The sequence below is a fragment of the Larus michahellis genome, chromosome 3 (genome assembly GCF_964199755.1).
Source record: "Larus michahellis chromosome 3, bLarMic1.1, whole genome shotgun sequence".
In the NCBI taxonomy this organism is placed as follows: Eukaryota; Metazoa; Chordata; class Aves; order Charadriiformes; family Laridae; genus Larus; species Larus michahellis.
The window spans coordinates 37,778,933-37,806,074 of NC_133898.1; the positions used below are offsets into that span (position 1 = coordinate 37,778,933).

The 27,142-nt window shown below is 34.4% G+C and overlaps 1 protein-coding gene across 7 annotated transcripts in view; it reads left to right on the forward strand.

The window, feature by feature from the left end:
* The window catches only part of KIF6 (kinesin family member 6), a 179,959-nt gene that overhangs the window by 24,627 nt on the left and 128,190 nt on the right, over positions 1-27,142 (forward strand). For all 7 annotated transcript variants that reach the window (XR_012586107.1, XR_012586108.1, XR_012586109.1 and 4 more), the window contains exons 5-9: positions 1,160-1,269; positions 8,906-9,035; positions 18,605-18,811; positions 22,276-22,419; positions 25,702-25,788. Coding sequence is in view for 2 of the 7 variants with exons in the window: in XM_074579707.1 (XP_074435808.1) it covers positions 1,160-1,269; positions 8,906-9,035; positions 18,605-18,811; positions 22,276-22,419; positions 25,702-25,788 (678 nt within the window). In the remaining 5 variants the exon portion in view is untranslated. The remainder of the gene's footprint in view (positions 1-1,159; positions 1,270-8,905; positions 9,036-18,604; positions 18,812-22,275; positions 22,420-25,701; positions 25,789-27,142) is intronic.

Sequence of the window (27,142 nt, forward strand, 5' to 3'; positions counted from 1 at the left end):
CAGGAGAAAGTGAATTCAGGGACACAAAATAAAAGACTTTTGAAGCTCTTACTTGCAGTGAGACGGTGCAATTTGAAACCAAGGAAACAAAATTTTTTACCCAAAATGAGAAACAAATCAAGCCCTTTGTTTTTAATAACATCTCCTTTTAATTTATTGTTCAGAAATTCTATTTCCACAGCTTCCTGTTTGAACAGTTCCTTACTACATTTTTTCCATCCATCCGTAGTGTATCTTTTTAAATGGTGTCCCTTGAAATAGTGAACTGTCATTATCAATAAAAAAAAAGCATGGGAAATAACTATTAAAGGAAAATGTAAAGTTCATATCTCACAGTATTTTGCAAAACAACTGTAGTGGATTGGATTATTAAACTGCTACTGTTAGTGTGATGTGAGTGCTTTCACAGTGGCTTCATCTGCTGAAAAGAAGTGACTAATTTTCTTTTATTTTTGAAATCATAGCCCATTATTTTGAGGTTTATGTTGTTGGCTTTAGGGCAGGAGAAAATTCTGTCTGAAAAAAACCAGTTGTGTTAAGTTACATTTTGGCAATGTATTGTACAGAAAAAATGGGGATTACAGAGAACAGCTGACATCACATACAGTGCTTAAATGTTATGATAAAGAGAGTGGAAAGCAGGATGTCACTGATGTTTCTAAATTATGTAAATCTTTGATTCATTTTTTGTTGATGTTGTTCCTTGGGTTTTTTTTAAGCATAGTCTTTCTATGAGGATTTACCTCATATAACAATATTCTTTTTTTGTCGTAGACGTGAAAAATGGCATGTTGCATGGTTCTGTAAGCAGGCTGTATTGTTCTATGTGTATACAGACTATTCTAGATAAAAGGAACCGATAAGAAAACCCAGACTAAACTTATCAGCATGGTGGGGATTTTTGGTTTAGGGGTTTTTTTGTGTCTGTGTTTTGGTTTGGTTTCTTTTTGTTTTTTCCTTTTTCTTGTTGAGCCTTTATGCATATGGTAAAAAACCCCAGAGAACTATCACAAATTGAAAATGTAAACCACACCCAGAAAAAGAGACGGAGTGAGGAAGCAAGGTAAAAGCTGTAGTGATAAATTTGTCCTCTGGTCTAGCTCTGACTTCTCTTTATAGCTCTTCCTTTTTTCTATTTTTTTTTTCTTTTCTTATCCAGGATAACAGCAAAGTGTATACAACTCATGTTTCCTACTTAGAAATCTACAATGAATGTGGTTATGATCTGCTGGACCCAAGACATGAGGCCTCCAGATTGGAAGATTTGCCGTGAGTAACAAAACTACAAAGAATCGTCAAGAACAACAACAGAAATAATTTTCAGATGCCCTGTTGTGTTGTTTGGGAATTTTTTGGAACAGTGCTACTGATCTCAGTGTCACAGAATCAATTAACTCACAGTGTCAATTAACTCAAAATATTTCTTTTCTCAATTTTATCAACACTGTTTAAATTTTTTCTTATTTTGTATCTCTAGAGGCTAGGGAAACTGGATGGGAGTAACTGAAGGTGAAAGTATTAAAAATGTATGTTGATATTATGCAGAGGAGATCTATTGCAGCCACTGGGAGAAAGTATACTGGTTTTTTCTCTTGACAGCCTGACTCTACATAGTATGCACATGTGTGCGTGTGGCAGAGACCCATGTAACAGGCAGTATTTCCTTGAAACAGTAGGGAGAAAAACTTACTGCTTCTGCTTGGACCTTTTCTTTCAATGATAATTATTTTTCTAGAATAAGCAATTATGAAACAAGGTAAGTAATAGATAGAAAAGGCCCCAAGGAACTACAAAGGACACTATTTACTTCAGAAAGGATCATTGTTATAATAGTTTTCATTGATAAGACACTAGCACCTACTAATACTTGGAGAAGGGTAGTAAAAAAGGTTTGTAGGTCATGAATACATAAGTTCAATTGAATAAATTGAATTTGATTAATTTAATTGCAAATTTAGTTGAAACAGTTATTTGGGGGTCATATGCCCTGGAAAACATGTCACTTTTTAAAACTATGTTCTGAATGTTTACCAGTAATCGTGAATTTTAGAATCTTGAAATAGGTTTATGTATGATGATTCAATTAAGCTAAAGAATAACTCCTTGTTATGTATTAGTCTACTTAAAAAAAAAAAGCAAAAGTTGACACATAATTTCATTGTGAATTAGGGATAAAGCACACTGGGATAATCATAATTACCTGTAAACTTGTCAAAAAAATGTGTACTGTACACTAAAACTATACCTTCACCACTCATATTTAGCATTGTATAAAAGTATTTAATTAATAAAATATTTTTGTTTAATTTTTAAGATAATAATTTAGGGATTCAAAATCTAAAAATATATAGTGACATTCTGAGCTAAAAAGGGAGCACAAGTTGCATGAAAGGGTAGTTGCACGATTAACTGTATTTTAGTTACTTGTTTAATTTTTGTAAATGACAAAGTAGTAGTTACACATAAAGTAAATAGTAGTCGCATATTTTAAAATATATCCGGTGTTTATTACCTAACATATATTTTATTTTTCTCAGAATTTTATGTGCTTAAGACCTTTTAAGATTTTAGTGGTCTTAAGCAAAGTACAGAATAATCTAATCTTCTCAAGTTTGTTATAAAGCATGTATTTAATGAGAATATTACAAAACTTATGTTTTTTGTACTTTAAAAGGGTCATAATATGCATAATTTCCTGTCGAACTTCACGGTGGATCATCAAGGTTTTAAGCACCATGCAGAGCCAAATGCAGGTTTTCTATGCTTGGGTAAATATTGGCAGTCTGTGCTGATATTCTCCCAAGTATATGACATGGACAAGAAAAGTGTTGAAGAAATGTATCATTTTAGAAGAGTAAACCAAAGATTAGTTAGCCTCATAAAGTATGCAGAATGTTTTGGAACAGTATTGTTATCTATATTCCTGCAAAAGAACGGGATGCAGTTTGAATCAAAAGGTATGTACTTCTACCTAGCAAACTCTATGTTAATGACTTTACGTTATCAGTTCAATCGAATGAATAAATACAAAGTGAGGGCATTCAAGTAATAGAAGTTATGAAAAGCATACAACAGTCTTGTTGATAGTACTTGAAAAATGAGACATTAAAAATTGCCCGTTGCATCTAATCATTGCATGACTTGATTTGGAACCTCAGCTCCTGAAATCAAGGTTTTGTGTGTAGCCATCCTTTGTATCTTCTGTAGACTATTGAATTTTCATCTTAATACCGCTTAATGATTTCATTAGAGTCTGTCAGATGAGAAGGGAAGAGGCTTTCACAAAAAATCACTACTTTTCTGGAAATAAATTCCTGACAAATATGTGAATCTAGTTCATATATCTATATGTCTATCTGTATGTATACATATATAGATTAATATAGAGAATTACATCATTATTTATGTCTGCATTTGTAGATATGTGTATACATAAACATATTTATTTATGTATGTATACATAAATATGTATCATGTTTCTGATAAGTACAGATATTTATACATCAACTAAATTTGGTTTTGAAATCCCATTGAACTTTGATTTTCACAGAAAAATAAAGTTTTCATCATGTTTAATTGTAATGATATTACATGTAGCCCATAGACTGTATCATTTGATATACCTTTATGCTTCTTATACAATATGCCTTTACAATTGTAACTTGTTTTCCATATGCAAAGCTGACAGTGTTTTAGTTTTCTGACACTGTAGCTGAAACATAGCATATGCAGATGCAAATGCATTTGAAGAATCTTATTTATTAGAATGCAAAAATTTAATTTAATATTGACAATCTAATTCTGATGTAGCTGTAGAGAGTTCCATGTTTATACAAGGAACTTATGATTGTTTTCAAACATGTAAAAAATATAAAACTATTGCTATAAAACATAGCTGGTAGAAGACTTTGAATTCTTACTGCCATCTCTTGTTTTCATAAAAGATTTGCAGGACTGTTCAAATTAGGAAAATTTTCTGAAGTTCTTAATTTTCTCTGAGGTTGTGCAAGAGGCTTTCTTCTCTAACGGTTTCTCTGTTGTACAGTGTGTTCGTTTTTTATACAATTCCATGATACTGAATCAAACCAATTTCACTTTAGTTGTAACCTACCAGTACAAACTCTTCCTAACTCGTTTCTATTGAGACCGAAGAATTTTCTTGGCACTGAAAAATGACACAAAAATAAAGACTGAGGTTATAGAACCATTAGTCATAGAATAAGTCAGGACAACCAATAAGTTACCGCTTTACCTGTCCAAATTATGGCAGGTGACACTTGCGTGTGAAAGCGAACTAAAATTAATGCTATTTTGCCTTAAAATGTCAGTCTTTAAACTGCAGTAGTTGAGGAGCTACTTCACAGGGAGCTCAGACAGACAACCATTAATCAGAAGTAATGTGGCCAGGGGAAAATGTAATCTTAACTGCCAGCCAGGGTAACTGATTCCCCAATTTTGTGTGAAGGTTCTTTAAAGTCCTCTTTGATAGGGAAATGAATAAGATTCAGTATGATGTTGGCCAACTTTAAAAAAAAAAAAAAAAAAAAAGTTATGCTCCAGAAAGATGAAGTTTATTTGAACTATAGATTAAGTGAACTCAATTCTATAAAAAGGAAGACACTTTAATCTAAGAGCCAATTAACTTCAAACATGATACCTGTATCAGTATACATTAGTAACACGCAGAACTGTTACCTTCCATGGGGTCAGTGTAAAATATTTTAATTTTTAAAAAAAATCTGTGACTGAATATTCGTTAACTACCTCAGATGAGTTCATACTCTAAACTAACTAGTATAATGATAACTGTGCTGCTTAACAAAGAAGAAGAAAAAAAAAGGCTAAAGGAATAATTTTCAACATATAGGAAATACATGTTTATTCAGTCTGACTTTTTTGATGCAACTAAACCTGTTGCCTGTCTTCAGGCTCAACGGTGTTAATGTCAGCCCTTCCCCTTTTCAGTGGCTGTACCAGCTGTGTAATCTAGAAACTGGCCACCATCCATAGATCTTCAAGAACTATATTTTCGGTGTTCTGAGATTTACCAGTGTTTTCAAGTTTCTAAGGCTAATACTAATATTAACTCACTCTTTTCATGTAAAATACAGTCTTTCAAAATGAAGAGTGTTCAGGGTAAGTGATACTACTGAATACTAAAGATTAGGAGAATATTAAGTTTTGTAAACTTAAGATTTTCTGTTTGTTAACGGGGAGACAGCTAACAACTGTTCTCAATCACTTCTTCAAAGATTATGTTTTATTCATTACAATTCAAACGAATTACACTTTAAATGTGTAAAATAACTTCAGCATACATTATATATTGTTATTCACATCCAGCATTTATGTTGATCTGTTTTCTGAAAACCCATAGGAAGAAAACAGTGAAACTTTTCTACTGTAACTTTTCCAAAAGCATTGGATCAGTAAATTAATTCAGTTCAGATTACTGCTGTGCTGTTCAGGGCAAATTTACTTTTGAATATCAAAGTATTACTTTACAAACTTGTGAATGACATAACAAGACATAACAGATCTTATATGTTTGTTTGTACACAAACCATCAATCTCATTGTTCCAGTTGTAACTCCTTGTTCTGCCTGGCAGGGTGAGGGAGGAGAGAGAGCCAGTACAGGGCCCTTTCCAGATCACAGTAAGAAAGGCCCAATAATAAATGGCTTAATAAGGTATCTTCTTTTATAAGACAGAATAAGAAGAGGAAAGTAAATCTTGCATCCCATCGGATGCTGGGCACCCCATGTTTGTGCAGCTTTGGACGGAGCCTGAATGGATTTCCCCAAGGCGCACTGCGCAGAGCAGCACGGGTCCTGTCCTTTTGGTCATTCAAGCTATTATATAATTTCCTTACAAGAAAACAGCTCCATTTCTAAAGGGTGTTCTCATGAAGCTATACTTCTGAAAGATTTTTTTTTTTGGATGATATATAAAATGGTGGTCTTGGCCATCCTTTCTTAAAACCTAAAGCTCCTTGCAACTTTACACAAAGATTAGCTATAGTTATCCATTAGTTTATTGTGTTCTTCTGGACAGACTCCAAGATGCATGCTTGCTGCTTTTCTCTTTTATCCCTTTCCTAAATTTATTATTGGCTGTATAGTCTCCTTCTCATGATGAAGTAGTATCACTATATTCTGCTAATGTACTGCCATAGAAGGTATTTATGTTTATACAGGATTTGCTTATAGCATTATGATTAATTTTTAAATTTTTGTAAAGTTTTTGAGGGTTTTTTTTTTAAGATTTCTGCAATCCTAAGCTCTACGCACAGATATAATCATAGGAAACTTGATTTTTTTAAATTGTCATTTGTTTTCCAAAATCTTTTAAGTTTTTTTATTTATATTACACAAATTAATGGGGTAGTATTAATTAATCAAAGGAAGCTTTAACGTCATTGTTTGCCAGTAACAGGAATCTCATAAATTAAAGCATTCAATGTTTAAGGCTCTCTTGCATTAATAGAAGCTCAGTTGATGCAGGAAAGGGCCTAAGTGAATAACAGTATAAAAAAGGCTGATCCCATCCTACAGGTTTACTAGTCAGCTACAAATTCCATCCATTAAGCCAAATGGAAAAGATTCTCTGTTTATAAAGAAAACAAAACTTTGTCTCTGCCTTCTTTCAGGCATTCTGGATAACTTAACAGAGCTTTTCCACTCCAAGATCCAAGTTAGGGCTATGAAATTTAAAGATTTCACTAATATAGAGAATGTTCTATAGAAATCTATTATCATATTATACAGTAACTTTATAGCACTGTAAAATAAATCATTTTGTAGTCATTTTGGAACATGTCTTTCTGAGGAAGTTTTGACAGATGATTCTCAAGATGTGCAAATTTAGACTTCCATCTGGAAATCCTTTTAATAGCTGCAAGGCCTCTGTATAGGAGGCTGTCACTGGTTTATGATGTCCCCAATATCTTCTTTCTGATATAATAATCCTCCAGAGCTTTTTGTCCAAACTAATATCTTTGTTTTCTGGAAATTATTTATAAGCATTGGCCAAAATGTAGTCTGAAAAAGTCCTTTGCCAAGTGTGCGTAGTAAAACAACATTTTTTTCCTAAAAAGAGGTAGATGATGCTTACTGTGCAATTTCAAAATATTAAAATTAGTCAAAGCATCATACTGTAATCAGAACCACTCTGGAATTTAGCATGTGATGAATGCACAGATAGAATTACTGACAGAATACAACTTGACATTATCAAAACATTGTTATGCAAAAGCAGAATTATGCTTTTGGGTTTATGCTCTGAGTGAGGGAAGCAGAGTTTCGTAAATGCACTAGTGCTGTCTTACCCTACCGCACAAAAATAAGGATACTAGTCGGAGGCAATCATACTTGGAAAAAACATTGTTATGACTACTAAAAGAGCATTGTGTGTACTTTTACATGTATTTTTTTCTTGAAAATAGTCAGTGTATTGCAATGTGTTCAAATTACTTCTGTATATCCATTCCAATGTTTTGACCATCAGAGGGTGAACTCTTTCCCTAATACTTAAGAATAATACTATGGAATGCTGCTTAGCTTCTTGATTTGATTCTGTCAGTTTTGAGGAAAAAAAGACAAGCAAAGCAGAACAAAACGCAACCTGTGTGGTTTTGAAGCAGCTTGGAGTAATTAACATGCAAGAACTATCTAGAGATAAAAACTCAAGCCCCATGCTCCCTCTTGTGGTTAACCTCGAAGAGTATGGAAAAAAAAATATATACACAGTTATGTATAGGTATGTGTAATACACATACATATACCTATACATATATGTATATATATAAAGTATTATCTGTACATACAGGGAACTGCCCTTGGTTTAAAAAAACAAGTACACACACACACAAAAAAAAAGAACGCAAACTTGTAACTTTTTAAAAAGTTTTAATTTGCTTGTTGTAAGTTGTCACAGAACATGTAATTCACCCTGAAGGACATCTCATTCGTCCTCGGAATTAGTGTACTTCAGTTTTAACAGAGTCTTCACTCTGGGAGTTTTCCAAATCCAGTGATGCAACTATTTGGCTTCCATGGTGGATACTATAGAATATCCTAATTGAGGAGACCCTAATGGCTACTCAGTAAAGCCAATAAAGTTTAATTTTCAGTAACCTGATGAAAAGAAAAAAATCTGATGTAAAAGGGCTATCTAGAGAAGTGAAAACGAGTTTCAGTAATATTTAGTAGCTCTGCTTTTGCTATACCTTGCTACTTCCGTGTCACTTCCTTTTTCTGAACTTTAAGGCTTAAAGAAGTACAATTAAGATAATTTCTAACCTCAGTGGAAATAAATAAAATCATCCTGTTTGCTTGCTTTTAATTAAATAAAGGGATCATTTACATTTGTAGTTGTTACCATTTGAGAAGAATGAAAAGAGAAATAATCTTGACAAATGCAAAGTTATTAGAAACATGTTGGCTACAGATGCGTTGATTCTAAGATGTTCCATGCCTATTTGTTCATCAAGATTATGGTATGCTTTATGTATCATTTGTACTTAAATGTCTGTGGAAATGGCAAACAAACCCCTACTTATTATTTGTTTGTGATGATTCATCTAACCTCTTGTTCTTGAAATTTACTGTATGTCAAAAAAAAAATCCTAAAGTTTTCTCTAATAGTTATAGATTTTAAAAATTCCTTTTCTATGTGGAAGTTTGTGATAAAAAAATAAAAAGCAGGTGACAGAGATAAAAAAAAAAAATTCATCACTTTAATGTGCATGGCTTAGTCTTCATGGTTTTAGTTCTTTTTTTATGATTGGGTTTGGGGATTTAGAGGTCACCTTTTAGGCACAATCAAAATGAAAGTACGGAACAAAGATCACCTTACAACAATTCTAGTTTTCATTTTGCTGTTTTGTTGGTTTTTTTCCATGTAGAAAAGTGACAATAATGGAAGACCCCGATCAGAACATTCATCTGAAAAACTTGTCTCTTCAGCAAGCAACTAATGAAGAAGAAGCCTTAAACCTACTCTTCTTGGGAGACACCAACAGAATGATTGCTGAGGTGAGAATTCCTGCTACAAATCTTACTTAACACGATCAGTGTTAAAATTATCATAAATTTCTCCACATAAGATGTATGTTTTGGAAGTCTTCTTTCTGAGTGTGTTTCCACAGTGAAATTAAATAAGCATTTCTCTGATAATAGCTTTCACTTTGCAAAGTGCTTTCTGTTTTTCCTTAGTGAATCTGATTGGTGGTTGTTGATGTCATAACTTACTGCAATTAAAATAAGTAAGAAAAAAAATTTTTCTCAGAAACCATAGGCTGACTTTTGAATGTGGCGTCTATCAACATACATACACATTTAAAGATTAGAAAACATGGCCTTACAAAGGATTGTCAAACATTCCCACAGAAGTACTAAATTGCCTTTGAAGTAGTTACAGTAAGGAAAAAATCCCAAATGGTAGTGCGAAACACATTAAAAATAAATATTTGCCAATATGCAAAGACAAGAGTGTTTTTACTGATTCTGGTATATTCAAATGAAATGTTTCCATATCCAGTTAGTAAAATCTGTAGGGTTGTTTTTCTTAACTTATCTTCATGGTTGGAAATGGAGTGTAAATATGAAAAGTATATTGTATAATGTAAGCAGTGTCAGTGTGTCTTTACCACAACACAGCTAATTCTGTTTTAGAAATTTGTGTGTTTTCATCTGTCTGACCAAAAAAATAAATAATAAATCAATGAGGAGAAAGACATTTAAAGTATATGAAATATTCAAGTAGCCCTCTGTTCCTGCTGGCTGACCACATACACCTGGGCACAGGGGAAGAAGCGTTTGATTACAAAATGTAAATAGGCAAAAAACTGATTTGTTCTCTCTCAACTATTGCAGCAGTGACATTTTGAGAAGCCGGAAGACGTTAAGGCAGGAGATAACAAAGCTCTACTTAAGCGTTGTTAGTAAATAGCGATATTGAGGCAAGGAACCATTTGATAATATTGAAATGGAAAAATTCATACAATTTAGAGCAGAGGAACTTGAAAAAGTATAATAGAGGAGAGAAAAAGATGATACTGAGTTCAGAACCCTGAAAAGCTGTCATGATAGTTGGTAATGAAAACAGAAAGTTCATCGCATGGAGAAAGTTCTTCAGGAGGTCTCTGATCAGTTTAGAGGAGCTGTGTATGAAAATGAGGCAGAATTTAAAGAATGGTATGCTGCTGGCTGACAACGTCGTAAATCAGCAATTGTAAAGGGCAATTGTGTTATGTATTTGGAAAATGTTGCCTTAAGAGAAAACATATCACAAACATTGAAAGTCATGAACAAATAGCAGGACTAATGAACATGGTAAGTCATTAAAGGTCAAGATGAAGTAATGCTTAGTAAAACTAAAAGAATATTCTTAATGAGTCAGATCAAAGATACATCTGCTCCAGTTTCCTGTTTTGAGCAATGGCCAATAGCAAATATATAGAGAAGATTGAAAGATAAACCAAGTAAATAATGATAAGTTTTAAAAAAAAATCTCCTAATCTTCATTAGTTTGTGTTTCAGACTATTTACAGCTAATAACTTTTGTTGTATTTTTTCTTTACATGAATTTTCCCAGATACTATTTTTAACCTCAGTACATTTTTGTCATGAAATCTGGCATGATACAAAGTACCATGACTTAACTGTGTTGTATGAAAAAAAATCTTCTTTAGCTAATTTTTTAATCTACAACTTGGTAGTTTTATTTGGGGCATGCTAGTACTTGCTAGAAGACGTAAGAATAGACATGAGAATGTGTGGGACCCCAATAGTAGAAAACTCACTAATCTGAGTCGCTTGGGTTAGCAAATGTTTTTTTTTGTTTTATAAATACTATAAAGTTATTGTTCTGTTGATCTTTAGTGAATAGTACTTAAAAGAAAAAAATGCAGAGAATACTTGCTTGGGATAACTACCACCCATTGCAGCAATATTTACTTTGCTTAGTCTGAATGCTAATATGGTTCAAAAACGTTCAAATGAGGTGGATTTCATTGTAAAAGTTTTATTAGTGTAGTTATCTTCTCACACATGGTTCATTTGCAATTGCAGCACGTACGTTGCAGTACAGTTCAGTGAGCTTACTGAGTGCTGCTTCCTCTCAGGCATTACAGAATCTGTCAGACATTATCATTTGGCATTTTTGGCTTTAGGTAACTGTGGTACTTTATAAGATGACTTAACAGAATGAGAAAATGGTGTTTTCAGAGAGGAGGGATTATTGTAGAGGTCTAGGGAAGAGGACTTATGACAGCAACCATAACTTCTTCTCTGGAGATCCATATTTTTAAACCTTGATTGAATTATGATAACATTTCCTTACCTCAAAAAAAAAGACTTGGACCCTACTTAAGTAAATGTTAAAAGACAGAAAATGACTAAACCAAAATAGAAAAGAAAGTAAATGAAAAACTATGCTTGATTCATCTTTTTTAAGGATGAGGAATTTTTTTTTATAAGGATAAGGATGATGGAAAAGCTAAGATGTCTGGTGTGGATCACACAGAAAATCTGAGGCAGCACTGCAGCCTCTAAAATTGCAATCTAATGCTTTACTCCCAGCATAACCCCTCTTTGAAGAGTTGCAGGGCCATTTTGAAAATAAGGATGGCAATTTAATTTCTGCAATGTCTGTGCTAGTGCAGTCTAACTTGCGATTTGAGGGCTGCATTTTGCCCTCAACACTGACTGCGCTAAAAGGAAAGTTATCATAATGTTAAAGGTATTCTATAGGACACATTCATTCATTCATTAAATGTCAGAATCTAAGGGAACATTTATAACTGAATACTTCTTTCCCGCACATAACTATATAGCTCACAAGAAGGAAAAAAGAGGAAGCTAATCTAATTTGTGCAGGATTGGTTTATAGGTCAGTATAGGACCAATCCTTTGCTCTAGTTTTGACATGTACTACAAGTTGTGGAAATTGTAAGGTGGGAGACATCTGTGCACAAATACTTCATAATGTAAAATTCCAAATAGAAAGATTTTTGTCTCATATTTTGCCAGGGAGAAATGGGCAAACCCAAAAAACTGTTTATTTTGTTGGCGGCTCTTCCAACTGTAAGGACTATTTGTTTGTTTTTCCCTTAAAACACAATATCTTGTTATATTTGAAGGCATAAGAATCTCAGCAACAGGTTATTAACAAAAAAAAAAAATTAAAATCTGAATTTATTTTTTGTATTTTGACTTTAAGGCAACTTTATGATTTATGTATCTCAAATACATGCAAACAAAGGATTCCAAAATACAATCTGCACATATGGCACAGGTGCTAGCAGCTGCATCTAAAAAAAACTCATGTACAGGAATAAGCGTTGGGCTTTTTAAGTTGTGTTCACAAACCATTTTATTTTGGAGATACACTATTAATATGTCTTCAGCTGAAGTGGTCTTTTCTAGATTCTTATGATGGGAATCTCATGTGATCCTGTCTTTTGAAATACTATGCCTAAACTTCTGTGAAGTAGAGAATTCTTAGTACTGTTTTAGTATTTGTCTTAAAATAGCAGAGTAAGGTAGACCCAGTAGCCTCCCAAGGGCATGCATCAATTTAAAAACTGTAAAATCTTTATGTGAAATTGATATGTCTGAACACTGCAGTTGCATGTATATTTAGCATTTGTTTTTCCTCTATTGAAAAATTACTTCATTTTAATGAGGAAGGAAATGTTTTAGTGCATGGTTTTATACCTATAATACTCCATTGTTTAAATTTGGAAGACAGTGCATACTACGCATACGTGAATGTTCCATCATTTAAAATGTTTGAAGTACACATGGGGCAAGCAGTAAGCTTTTGGCAATGTTTAAATATGTTTATTTCAAGGAAGAGTGAAACTTTTAAACATTTAAAAATAGTTGTGGGGACTGACTTGTGACCTCTGAAATGGACTCATTTCCTTTGTATTTATTTTTATTGTCCATTAGTATTCTCTTGAATATATTTAGAAAGCCACTGGTAGTGATTGAATGCATTTTTTTTTCTTGGATGAAATATGAAAAATAAGACTTGAATGTGTGAACCTATGACATTAAATCACACTTTTGCCAAGAAGGCATGTTAGCCATGTTAGAGCTGCATTCCAGAATGGATTGCAACTTTTTGCTTTCCTAGGTTCCTTATTGGTGTCAATTGTTAACTTATTTCCACTCTGACAAACTTGTTCTATACTGTTATTAGTACCAAATGGCATCATCATTTCGGCACAGGTGCTTTCATTTCCGTGTGTGGTAAAACAATCACTGGTCATGTGTACTACTTTGAATAGTCCTTAAAGTGCTTTGGGGTTTATAGGGATAAAAGGCACTGTATAATGTAAAATTTAATAATATCCTCACCAGGGAATATTAATTACTTTAAAAGTTGCCTCTGTTACCATGGTTTAACTGTGAAAACTGTACTTGCAGTAAATATGGAAAGGTAAAGTGTTGCTTTTAGAAATCAGGGAAGTGTCAGATTGCACTTATTCTGATCTTTATATTTTCATAGCAATAAATTTGCAATTTCCAATGTGTCAGGTGTACCTAAGTACACCTGAAGAGCCCCTTCAGTTGTACCATATTGATCAGAAAGTAAACTGAAGATATATTGAGGTCTGACTGATCTACCAGATGTAAAGGCAGGAACCTCCTATTCTTCAGCTTACATACCCTTCCATATAACATGGTTCTGTTGGAACTGGTGGCGTTTATATTAACTAGACAAATATACCCACTGGTTTTCAACAAAGAATCTCTGCTCCTTCAGCTCTGCAGAGACTTATGTTCTGTGCTATAAATGAAAATGTGAAAACACCAGAATATTCTAAGGATTAATTTCAACCAGTGAGACTGTGTTAAATTGCTCTCCTGGCATTCTTGAACACAATGGCTCTTTTTGTACACTCTGAGCTCTGAAATGACTAAAGCTGTCAGAACTTCTTCCTGCAGGTATCCATCTGATTGTAGCTTGAGATTGGAGAAAATCAGTCTGCTCTCTGCCTTGGATGCTATCAGTGCTTTTCTCTTTTCCCTTGCCCTTCTTCAAAAAGTTCAAAAGTGAAAAAAAATTAAGAGGAAAAAGAAGCCCTCCTTAAAACAAAATTTTGTACCTTTTCACTGAGACATTCTTTCAAAAAAATGGGAGCATTCAGAATCAGCCTTTCTTCCTTTATGCTTTGGTTAGTCACTAATTCACTCACACAGAAAAACCATGTTCTTCTGATGTCTAAATATTTTTATTCAAAGAAGAAAAGATTCCACTGGAGGTGTATAAACTGCCAAGTGGAGATGGTTTGCAGTATGGGCTGAACGACTGCATTTATCACCTGTGAAATCATTTTCTCCTAACTGTCTTGAACTCTTTTCTGTATTTTCTCTGTCTGAGCGTATTTGGCAGCCATAATCAACACATTATTCTTCCAGATAGTAGCAGCTTCTGTTGGTTTAATGGTGACTTCCAAACAGCTCTTCACATGTTTTTCTCCTATTTAAGAAACTTTCTCCATGTTAGGTCCTCAGTTATTAAGTACTCTCTTTAGACCAGTAGCATCCTGTTTCTGGCTATTCTTTTTAGTGTTTTAGGTTTTTTTTAGTTTTTTAGTTTAGTTTTAGTCTTTTTAGTGACAACAACATTTATAATAGCAGCTGCAACAAATAAAGGGTTTGGGAAATACAAAAATTCTTGTATAGGGAAGAACTCCTGCAGTGTTTTGCTGATTTAAGATAGATAACAATTAGATTAAGATGGATAATTTAGGCTCCAGCAAGTTTTTTGACTTTTTATGAGCTTGTATTCCTTGACAGAAGCATCCAAATCAGATGTTTCTTGCAATATGGCTGTGCTGCAGGTTCTCATTTAAGTAGAAACCACCTTCTTGTCACTGTTGTATGAATAGATGTAATGGTTTAAGTCATGAAGCGTCTATACAGTTCATTTAATTTCAGGAAACACAGGTATATCCTGGTCCTGGAGAAAAAGGAGACTGGGCTGTATGGCTTGAAATACCTCCTGTATATATTTTCCAGCATCAAACAAAACGCTAATGCTTTACCAAAACATAATCTTGAAAGATACGTTCCTGAATTCCTCTTCTACCATGCCACAGCATGGAAGAAGCATGGGCAGCAACAGATGACCTGGCATTAATTCCTTTGTAGTGTTCGTGTGATATCACAAAGCATCTAAAGTCTGCTCATGTGGTTTATGATGTCACAGAACTCCTGGAAAAAATTATTTCTTTGTAAGTAACTGCAGCTCATCAGTTGTTCTATATATAACCTTCACAATAGCAACCATCTGCTGAGAGCCAGGCCACTCCCCTCTTTCTTTTTTTTCCTTCATCACATCAAATTAGTGTGAGGATGATTTCATGTACATATGGTTTGAATACTGCTACCAAAGCCAAAATGAACTCTGAAAGCCACTAAAAGAACCGTTTAGTAGGCTCTGAGACACTGCCCAGAAAATTTTGTTTGTTTGTTTTCAGTTTTCAAATTTTCTGACTTTCTGAACAGCTGAATGGTGATACTTAGAAGTTGCATATCTAAGATAGAAAAAAAAAAACACCAAAAAAAAAAAAACCCACAAAAAACCCACCCCCACAAAAAAGGCTTATTTTTGGACTGAAGATGCTGACAAGTTGTCATTTCTTTTGCTATGTGCTTTGCATCTACTTGTGCGGTAAAAGTAGCAAAGTGTGGGGGATTATGACTGCAATTAATATTTCATGATCACATCCCATTTAACAGTTTAAATTTTTATTGCTTTGTGGTTCCTGCAATAGTTCTAATAGAGCTTTCTATCTATGAGAGCTGCAAAGTGGAAACAGAATCACATTGTAAAAGGGAGCACTGGCATACTGATTAAAGCATGATTCTACTCTGAAGAAGGACTTAATAAAAATAGCAGTTTAGGATTCTAGACAATGACTTCCAAATCAGCTTCACTCATTTTACATGAAAAAAGAAGTTGTGGAGAGAAAAGCAATGGAATTTCTAATGACCAGTCCAGCAGAATCTGCTTGGAACATGGAAAAATAAGTTGTGGCTAGTGTATTGCTATTGAAAATAAAGACCTAATACGTCAAATACTGCCCTGAGCTTTTGGAACTTGGAGTCCTGAAATTATTTTATTTTTTGCCTCAAATTTTTTTTGTCTCTGTTGGGGTTGAACAGGTGTGACTAAAAGCACATTTTGAAATACATCAGGTTTTGCTGCATAGTGAAACTTAAGTTTGCTTAGGAATGCTCATGCTGAAGTATGCTGATTTCTTCTGCTTCTTTCATAGCCACCTTTACCTTCTCCTTTCACAGATAGACCTGTATTGATATCTGATCTAGCTTAGCCTTGTCTGCAGCATAGTGTGACTGATGCCACGACTGTAGTGCAAAATGTCCTCAGACGTCAATTCTAAGAGTGTCCTTAAATATTAATTCGTTTGTGGATTTTGAACTGGAAAAATAAAATATCCAGTCCTCCTTCACAGAGAGCAAGTAGTAAAATCAAAGGTCTCCTACTAAAATAAGTGAAGCTGGCTCTGATTATTCATGGAATCAGAATTGCTGAATAAAGTATATTTTAACAGCACATAACTTTTTCCTAGTATAACTGCATTTTAAAAATGTTTGGGAGTATTTTTTTGCTTTTCAAAGCTTGACAGGCCTATATCTTTTCCTGAGCCTGTTCACTTTCATTCCCATGCTACAACTCTCCGCCCCTTCGTTTGTTCAGCTTTGCCTCTGAAGACAGCGTACTGTGTGTCTGCACTCTGATGCTCTGGTGCTCATTTCCCAGGACCGTGAAATGATCCTGAGAGACCAGGCAGTTAAGCAGAGCCAGTGGCTCGCCTATATTATTCCAAAATTTCTCATCTGTATAAACTCATGATCAGAACTCTCCTCCTTCTTCCTCTGAGCTTGGCTTTATTAGGTGAAGCAGCCCCAAATAAAACAGCGTTAAGGCTGTAATTTCATTACAGAATTTTCACCAACAGCTACAAGCATACGTTATTGCTGCACACCACCTACTTGTTCACACACTGTATGCTGCCATTTTCAATTATTCTAGGAGAACTGAATCGGGAAACTGATCCAGGTTAAATATCTGTGGTTTGCAGACTTTTCCTCTTTTTTTTTTTCTTTGAGCTGGATCAGTTCCAAAAAGCAGTTCGGTTGTGCTGGCATTATTAAGGCTGGAAAAAAATATTGGGAAATTGAAGGGGATGCAATTCAACCAAGAGGTATAGCTGTTCATATTATTTCTGGTAAAGGAATATTCAGCGTGCAGTCTTTCTGTTCAAGGCCATCCTTTCTGGATTAACAACATAACACCTTCAACACTTGCAACAGGCAGACTATTTTAACATCTAGAATGTTTCATTCCAAAGTAGACTATGGGAAAAAAAAGCAATATGTTGGTGTATTTAGTCTGAATTACAGGGTATGCCTAGATAAATAATTACTCTAGAATAACAGAGGAATAAAGTATAGACAAAAGATTAATGTATACAATTTCAGAGGCTTTATCATCTTTTTAAACAGCTATAAATAAGTGTAGATTTAGTTGCTAACTCAGTAATATTTATTAATTTATTTCACTATCTTATTTTTCTGCAAGTCAAAGATTTATGCCTTAATAACATACTTGTAATAGTTCATAAATAAAAATATTATTTGCATGATAAACCTTTCGTCTCCATCTATATTCTAAAGCTTTATAAAATGAGGATAATAAGGAATTCTTTTCGTTTTAAATTTCTAATGATAACTTGATATAACTAAACAAAAGAGGCTTTAGATGCTTAAAGATATTTTGTTTCTGTGCTGTTTAAGAAAAGAAAGCTGCATGTGTGGTTGCATATGGTCATTTGAAGTCTAAATTAAATATCTGAGAGCTGTTTAAAATTTTCTGTTCTGCATTTCAAGTATATTGGGAACTCCAGTAAAGTCATACTACAGCTGAGCATCTCTAAAAACTGACCAAGAATTTCCGTGTTTCTAGCTAAGGAAGTATGGCCATAGCTATTTCTAATAAATATAATTAAAGCCAAACCTTTTATGAAATCTCTGTTGTGACATGTAAAATTTTGATACTGATTTTGCCAAGTCAAATTTTTTCATAAAAGTAATGAAACTGTGAAAGTCTAAAGCCTTATAGGAAGTTCTAGTCTTAGTTATGCTGGTAACTATCTAGCAAGAAAAAAAAAAAATTAAAAATGGGCTTTCCGATGGGGAAATTGGTAAACTCTTGAAGATCAGGAATTAGTAAGTTTCCCTCTGGTCAAGGTGCCCTTTTCTAGCAGTATTTTTCAGCATAGCAAGGCCAGCTTCTTTGTTGATGTACTCACTGTTAGAGTATCTTGGAACACGGATAGTTGCTTGCCCGCAGTACGATTTGGCCAGATTAAAGTTATCTGAGTATTTGGCCAGAATGTGAGTGTCAGGTAAAATCTTTTGGATTATTCTTGCATATTTATTACAGGTGTAATAGTTAAAAAGTTGGATAGGTGATTTCGATTTCCAGATTTTTGAGCTATAAAAAGCTAAATTTATTTATTAAATTAACATTGAGGACTCTACCTTTCTTCTCATTGTAGACACCAATGAATCAAGCCTCAACCCGATCTCACTGCATTTTCACTATTCACATCTCCAGCAAGGAACCTGGATCTGCAACTATCCGACGCTCCAAGTTACACTTAGTAGACCTTGCTGGATCAGAGCGCGTTGCAAAGACTGGAGTTGGAGGTCACTTATTGACAGAAGCCAAATATATCAACCTGTCATTACATTATTTGGAACAGGTAAAATTAGAATAGCATGAAATATTTCTCCCTTTACTACCTTCCTGTTTAGCAACGTGCAATGTTTTGGAAATCTTGATTCCAGTATTCGCTTAGTCTTTGGACTGTGTGTTTATTGCAGTTTTTTAAAATGTTTGAGTTGGTAATTTTAAGTAAAATAATTTAGGAAGAGCTTAACAATTAAATGGTAAGGTTATAGTAGGTATAGAGGATAGTGTTTCAAAAATAATGTTATCGTTTTATTTGGAATACTGATTTGGGATCAGGATGTATCACTCCAGAATCATTGAACTGAAGTGATTGATTTTCATTTGGTTCGAGCATTGTCATATTGTAAAGTATTAGGGTCTTCTCTCATTTGTTTTATTCCTCTGCCAATGTGAATCTTTGATATCTTTCAGACAGGTGTTACCTTTGTTAATGTATTTATGGAGTAACTACAATAATTGGCTTTATACCAATAGGACTTGTATTTGCAGGATCAAGCGGTCTCTATGTCCGGAACAAAATGATGGTGAGATAATGTCATGCAGCTGATCTACAATGGCAGTAGGGACAGTTCAATTTTAGTGTCCCCAGAAATTTGATACATAGATGCTCTTAAAAGTCCCTACTGCCACATCTGGGTAGCTTTTGTTGTCCATACGACGTAGTAGCATGTTCTGGAATTACAACTGCATTTTGTGTGTGTGTGTGTGTAGATGTTCCCTTCTGATGAACAACATATGATATCCTGGAACAAATTACAAATTAATGTGACAAATTAATAGTGATACAGCCACATGATTTGACGTTATAGTGGAATTAGAACTATATATATTTCCCCAAAATAATAGACTATAATGTTCCTACAGCTTTGATGAATAAGCTTGTTAACTGTCATTTAACGCATGCTCCATTTAGGGAATGCTGAAAGATTTTATTGGTTTGTGGATGATTGCTAGCCAGCCTACTGGAGGTTTTGCTAATAAAATTTGAAAAAAAATTTGAAGCTCTACTACAAATGGGAAGTGGAATGGGAGACTTAAGTGACAGAAATCTGAAGAGTGGGTAGATGTGGGCAGGAATCTGAAAGGACCCTGGATGTGGATCAAAGGCAATGTCAGAGGTCTTGTGACTGTGGACAGACAGGAGAAAAAAAGACAACATCTGGAGCAGGCATATGGCTTCAGAGCATGTGATACACTAAACTCGAACATACAGATATAGTTGATAGCCCTGTATCCACAAATGAAGCACCCCAAAATCCTCATCTTCCGAGGACACTCTGAGAACATGCCTGTTGCCTTGAGGTACTGGTGCAAATTATTCCCTGTATGAAGTTACTGCTTGCACAAAGGATGCGGACTGGAATAGGGACTCTTGGGCGCACTTCAGAGCATATCATAACCACTTGTGAGTTTCAGGTCTTCCTTTATGCAAAACAATATTTCTGTATGTTTCAGTGAAGTTATTTGTGAGTGATCGTACCTTCTTTATGCCATTACATTTCATATAGGGTGCAATTTTACAAAAAGTGACAATATTTCTGACAGATTCCATGTTTAAAAAACTAATGAGGTCTTCAAGTGAGTTGTTTGACCCACTCAAAAACCTTCTGTCTTAAATTATGCTGATGAAATCAGCATGTTACAGTCCTGCTTCAGTAATATTATTAAGGCCTGTTAGATTTAGACCTGCCAGTGTTTAAAAAAGCAAACAAAACAAACACCCTTTTTTATATCAAAAGGATAATAAGACCCTCTTTTTGAATGTGTGAAAATGGATCAATTTTATGATTATCACATTTGGTTGGCTGTTAGAAGATCCAGGTTCAGGTCCTGTACAGGTGCTCGCTGTCACTTTGTAAGAGAACATAATTTCCCTGTCCTTCAGATTTGCCATCTTTCTATCCAGGTTTCTTGATTGAATTGAAAAGATTGATTTAGTGGTTTAGGTGAGGTTTTACCAAAGGGACTTAAAGCCATCATCTTCTGCGTTATGTGACTCTGTCACATGACAGTACAGGGCTTCTGCATCATGGGAGCCGGTCACGTAGCTTTTCAGTGCCAATGTGGGAGGGTCCAAATTTTACCTGGGTTACAGACTTCCTGCGTGAACTTCAGAAAAAATGAACTTTTCTGTAACACAGTTCCCATTTTTAATGGAAATAATGTATCTTCCCTCTGGCTTTTTTCCCCGTCTTTTCTATTCAGTTTGTAGTCTCTGTGTGGCAGAGACTGAGAATGTGCTTATATGTATACTCTACACTACTATGAGGTTTCCATGCAATATTTTAAACTAGCAGAGGTATTGCTGTCCCTGATGCTATTTAAAAGACAGGTAGACGTGGTGCTGAGGGACATGGTTTAGTGGAGGTTTTGGCAGTGTTAGGTTGATGGTTGGACTCCGTGATCTTAAAGGTCTCTTCCAATCTGGACGATTCTACGATTCTGTAACATATTTCCATCTAACAAGTTGTAATATAGGAGATTTGAAAACCTTGATCCAGGAATGGATTTCCAGATTTCTTTATGAGACAGTAATTTTTGTATTATGCATTTGTCCCTCTCAAGGCTGCCAGTGTAAGATTTATAGTAATGAGAAATTTTAACTTCAAGAGAAAGTAATGCCAACAAAAGTGTTGCTACTAAATTTTCTAAAATGACAATTTTCTTAAGTGCAGCATAAACATAATATATGCTGGTGAGTAACACTTATTAAAGGAAAAACCATTCCTAATCATTTCGGATAGCTTGCACAACTCGTATAGTTACAGTTTTTCAGTACAGTGGTTGGCCAGATATCGTGGTGTACTCTAGCTTTTTGTTAATAATAATTAGTTCCCATAATGTAAACAGCTGAGAAGGGATACTGAGAATAGTAGGTGTATCATTTCCTTTTTGGCCAAGGCATACGTATTCTGAACTGAATCATTTCTTTCCAGCAGTACTTTGTAATCATGTGCCCTTTTATTTGTGTATGTACTTTTCAAGACATTTTCTTGGAAATAAATGCATTGACCCCTCTAAGAACCATGTGCTTTAAGAATGTGTAATTTTTAAAGCATGCTTTAGCAAATATAAGGAAGCTTTTACTTGACTACTCTCCATACTTTAATTTATTATGTTACTAGAAAAAACATGAGGAAGACTTTCAGTAAGTTACTGTGTCTTAGGAAAGTATGTGGTTTTTAGTTTATCGCATTCTGTTTCCATGTTGCTGACAGGTTGTAAAGCTAGGATACAATAAAATTAAATTTTTTTGGTCTTTCAGGTCCAGCTCCTACAAAGACAACGCGCTGAAATTTAAGTTGAAATTGTTACAATAAAATCAGTGGATTTACAGCTAACTGTGTGCATAAGTATAGTTTAGTTATAGCAGAAGTTTAGGTTCCTGAGCAGATTGTTTTCATTCTCTTTCTGTGTTAATCATTAATAGACATGTAAATTTGAAAGCCTTTTCCATTTTTACTATTGTTTCAGGTGATAATTGCCCTTGCAGAGAAAAACCGGTCCCACATTCCTTACCGAAACTCTATGATGACCTCAGTGTTAAGAGACAGCCTGGGAGGAAACTGCATGACTACCATGATAGCAACGCTCTCTATAGACAAAAGAAACATAGATGTATGTTATTTCCATCTATTTTCAACAAAAACGTTTTCACTTCTTAAAAGTTCCTGCTCTTTTGACTTTTATTACAGTTTGCAATTCAAGTGTGTATGGTTTCATTGTCATCGTTACAAAAAAAATTTAACTTTGTTTCCAGGAGAACAAAGTTTATCAGTGGAAATTGTAGTAAGATGTAGACAAATCCTTTAGGAAATGTGCTTTTCTCTAAGAAATCTTAAGTCAAGGAGCATTAGGGAAATGACTTGTACCTAGTAATGAACCAATATTTTATTAAAACATTTACTGTTTATCTAATGACTAAATCTTTGAGTTATGAAAAGGCATTTCCAAGGAATCTTCCAAAGGACATATTGGTAAGATCTATAAGTAGATTATGGATTACACTGAAAGCCTTGGAAGAACATCTGTAGACTTCTGTGAAGTTGGGATTTCACTGAGTGTGGTAGACAACTGGAGAGTTCATTGTTGGGGAGAGGGAATTGGGTGGGGTGATTTGGGATTTTTGGAAATTTTTCAAATCCTTTTATCTCCATTCCCCAATTTTCTGCACTGGAATTTTATGTATTGATGTTTTCTTCTCTTTGTTTACCAAAATATGTTGCAATGTGAATACGTAGAACCCCACCCAAAGACATTTATAATCTATTTATTTCCAGATTTTTCCATAATGTCAAAGGGTTCCAATGTGAATAAACAAGAAAAAAAACTATTAAGCCTAAAACTGGTTTCTGAAATACAATGGAAAGCATTATGCTAAAACCATACTTCATCTAGTTGAAAACTTTTCTTTTTTCTTTTGAAAATGGACTTTACTGTTAAAAAAAAAACAAACAAATTGTTCAGACTTGTAAACATGTAATTACGCAAGCATGATATCTGGTTACAAATGCAACTGCATAAGTTTGTTAAAGCTTTTTTTTTAGGCTATGTGGGATAGGCACCCTTTCGTATATCAGTTCATCAGGTGTATCTATCTCACATTGCGATCTAGGTTTCTATTTTGTAAATATTAGCCCAAGTAATTGTTCAGAGTAGGCTACTGAAAGTTTTCATGCTCTTGCTTTAACATATACTATCTACACAACAGACCTTCTTCTTCAGTCCTCCCAAAAATAAATAAAATCCCTACCCTGCTCCCCAAATCTGATATGTGCAAGTAATATTAGGACAGATATTAAGTCAATTACTAAACATGAGAAAATGTCAGAATTAGGATAGCTGCACAATTTAAATTTGGAGTTCTGTGAGTCATTAGGCATAGTTAGGTTTGGTTTGCTTGTTTGTTTGGGTTTTTCTATTGGCTATACCTTTCATTCACAAAGGATGCACAAGGCAGAATTGCCCCCTAGTACGAATTGAAGTTGTATAATAAAAGCAGCTTTCTTAAGGACCTAGCTTTGTCTCTTGCAATGAAACAGAGAATTCAAAGTAAGAAAGGAAACTCTTATGAAGAGGGCAAACATAATATTATTGTGGAGAGCTAGATGAGATTCCTACTTCTACCAAAGAGTTTGTATACAACTTCTCACATCACCTGCATCACATTTTTTATGCTAGTTTTGTGGGGTGCTTGAAAGATGATCTTGATTATGAATTGTAGATAAGTTAGTTGTTATAGCTGAAAAGCTATAACAAACAGCTAAGTAACTGAAGATGGGTGGAAGCTGTTTTGGATAGAAGATCATATAATGATAATAATCAGAAAAATATTTTTTTTTGCTACTTTTGACCTCAGTTTCCCTTTTGTTAAGCGTGGTCATTCCACCAACTTGCAGCAAAGCAATACCTAGAGGGTTAATTGATTAATTTTTGTGAAGCCCGCAGGTACTGTAACTATAAGCATGGTAGAAAAAAGTGATTAGGAAATTAGTAGCTGTCAGATTTGATTACCATTCTGGTTAGCTTACATATTGAACATTGAAGACTGAATTGATTTAGCTACTCATTAATTTAACACATGCTTCATACTGAACAAGGTAAAGAGGTCTGGTGGAAATGTATATATGTGTACCATACATATAATTGTATACATATAGGACTTAATTAAAATCACATTAGCTGATCATAGTAGCACAGGAACTGTACAGCAGAGGCAAAAATAGAGTCCACCTAAGACTATGTGCAGCTGTCTTAATTGTAAGGCCTCCTTTTGCCTCCTTTTAAGTGTGTGTATGTATTATGTCTTTTCCAATAAGCACTAGTGTCTTTCATCATGTAACCCTAACTCAAATACCACCCCTCCAAGTACTGAAAGAGACAGGAGTCCTGTGGAAATAGAAGTATGTGATCATATAGTTAAGTTGGTATTTTCATATGATGGAGGACTGAAAACTGCAGAATTACTTCAATTCTGAAGTATGGGTCTGTAACAGTAGTAAAATTCTCTTAAAATAGGAGTTATGTGTAAATTCTTACATTTTAAATGCAAACTGGCATGTCTCAGAAAATTTTATCATAGAGTTTATCACATATTATTGGAAATTCTAAGACTACTGCATGATGTTTTATTCTTTGAGCTAACTCCTTGCTTTTTATTCATTAGGTAATAAGTTCTCTAGGGGAGTCTGGCATGTTAGTATTGGCTGATCTCAGACGAAGACACGATACTCGGGGATCCCCAATTTCATTCTGTGTCCTAGATGGGACCACACACTGATTGTTGCAGTTTTCTCCACAAACTCAGTTTTGTATCTTTTCTTTTTTTCTTTTTTTTTTTTTTTCCTTCCCTGTCTTTCCGTCCTCCCACACCCCATCTTAGCTCATCTCTCTGACGGTCTTTTATCTGGTATCATAGTTTTCCTGTGTGCCTCCTAGTTTCAAGTTTCCCAGCGTGTTTCTCGTTTGTCCAGGACTTCATCTCTTTTCCCAGCTTCTTTTACATGTGCTTCTCTAGTTCCAGTTTCACCTAGGAGTTTGGTTTAGTTAATTTTCTCTTTTTCTCATCATTCAATAGTTTCTACCTTCTGAACAGTATGGCTTTCTTATGCTTTAATGCTAGCAGGGACTCATTTGAAACAGAGTTTATCAGTGGATTGACTGGGTCAATAAAATATGTACTATGATTTGACAGTTTTATATGTCACTGTCATTAATATGCTAACCTAATTTCCCTTGAATAGTGTTGTTTTGGAATATGAAATGATAGATTAGTTGTAAAATACACAAAAAATACAAACATAGTTCAATGACTTCATCAGCAGTCTGTTTTACTTACCTGATACAAGGCTACTGAAATTTTTCTTTTTCTCTCTCTTTTTTTTTCTTCATTCCTTCCAGGAATCTATATCAACCTGCAGATTTGCACAGCGAGTTGCTCTTATAAAGAATGAAGCAGTTCTTAATGAAGAAATTGAGCCCAGATTGGTGAGAATAGTCTGGGGGCAGAGATTGCTTGTTTTAAATTTCCATAATCAGTAGCACTCAAATGCATTTTGAGGATTTTATACTGAATCATCCCATTAAATTTTTTTAGATACAAGTTCCATTTTTTTCTATAACATAACTACGATTTTTTTTTCTTTTGGAAATAGTTATAATTAGATGGACCTTTATAAAACCTCTGAAGGCTTTCTCAGCTCTTAAGGCATCTGGAGTAGTGGTCCCTTTCATTATTGTCTCTGTGTTGCTTCTCTTAGGGTGTTAGTTTCTAACACAGATAATTGGATGTCCCTAGAGCTCTTAAAAAGTCTCCTAAGGTTACTGTCACTTGACGAAGGAACACTGCTGCACTGAAACAGTTCATGTATTAAAAAGCTAAGAAATGTACAGATACAGTCCTTCCTTGAGACTGGCCCAATGAACACTTTAGCTAGGAAGAAAGAACTCTGTAAAGTTACCATTAGGAAAAAAGGAAGACAAGTAATAGGATTTCCACGCTAAAGCATTAGGCTGATGTTCACATCCCAAAGAGCAGAAGAGGAGCTCTGCAGAATGGATTGGGGATTTAGGAAGTACAGAGAAGGATAGATAGCACAAAGCCACATATAGAAAACAAGTTTCTTCTTTTAATGTCCATAACAAAATTGTAGTACTTTATGTTTTCTTTTTAGTATTTGGTTATTCTTTCCTTTGAAAGATTTTATATACCTCTCGCTTGTTACGTACCAGATTTGTTTGAAGATGCGTTCTTTAATCTAAGTTCTACTATATTGAGGCCTTTCTTAGTATATTTAATATAACTTTCTGCATTACCTGGAAAATTTCCTTTATAAATATTGAGCACACCTGTGAGGTGTCCCTGGCCAGGGAGTGGGATTTGGAACTAGATGATCTTTAAGGTCCCTTCCAACCTGAGCCATTCAATGATTCTGTGATTGAGGATTGATTAGTTCAACATAGTATTGCAGATAATGATAGCTAGTGGATCAGCTGGGTTTTATGCAGTATATCAAAGACGTTTTCTGATATGGGAAGTGTTTGACTGAGTTTACACTGCTTATGCCAAAGCTGCATATATGGATATAATGAAGAAAGAACTATTGAAGCATTTCAGCATACCCTCTGTCTCTCTTACAGAGACATCAGATGGAAAATAAGTTCAAGTTAAGCTATTATATTATTCTGTTTATATATAAACAGATAATATTTAAAAAATAGTTTTTAACAGCATAATTGTAAGTTTGAACTGTAGCTTTTTGCCTCTGAAGTATGTAAAATCTGAATGAACTATCCTAATTTCAGTGGTCCTGTATTTTTTATTATATGCTAATTGTATTGT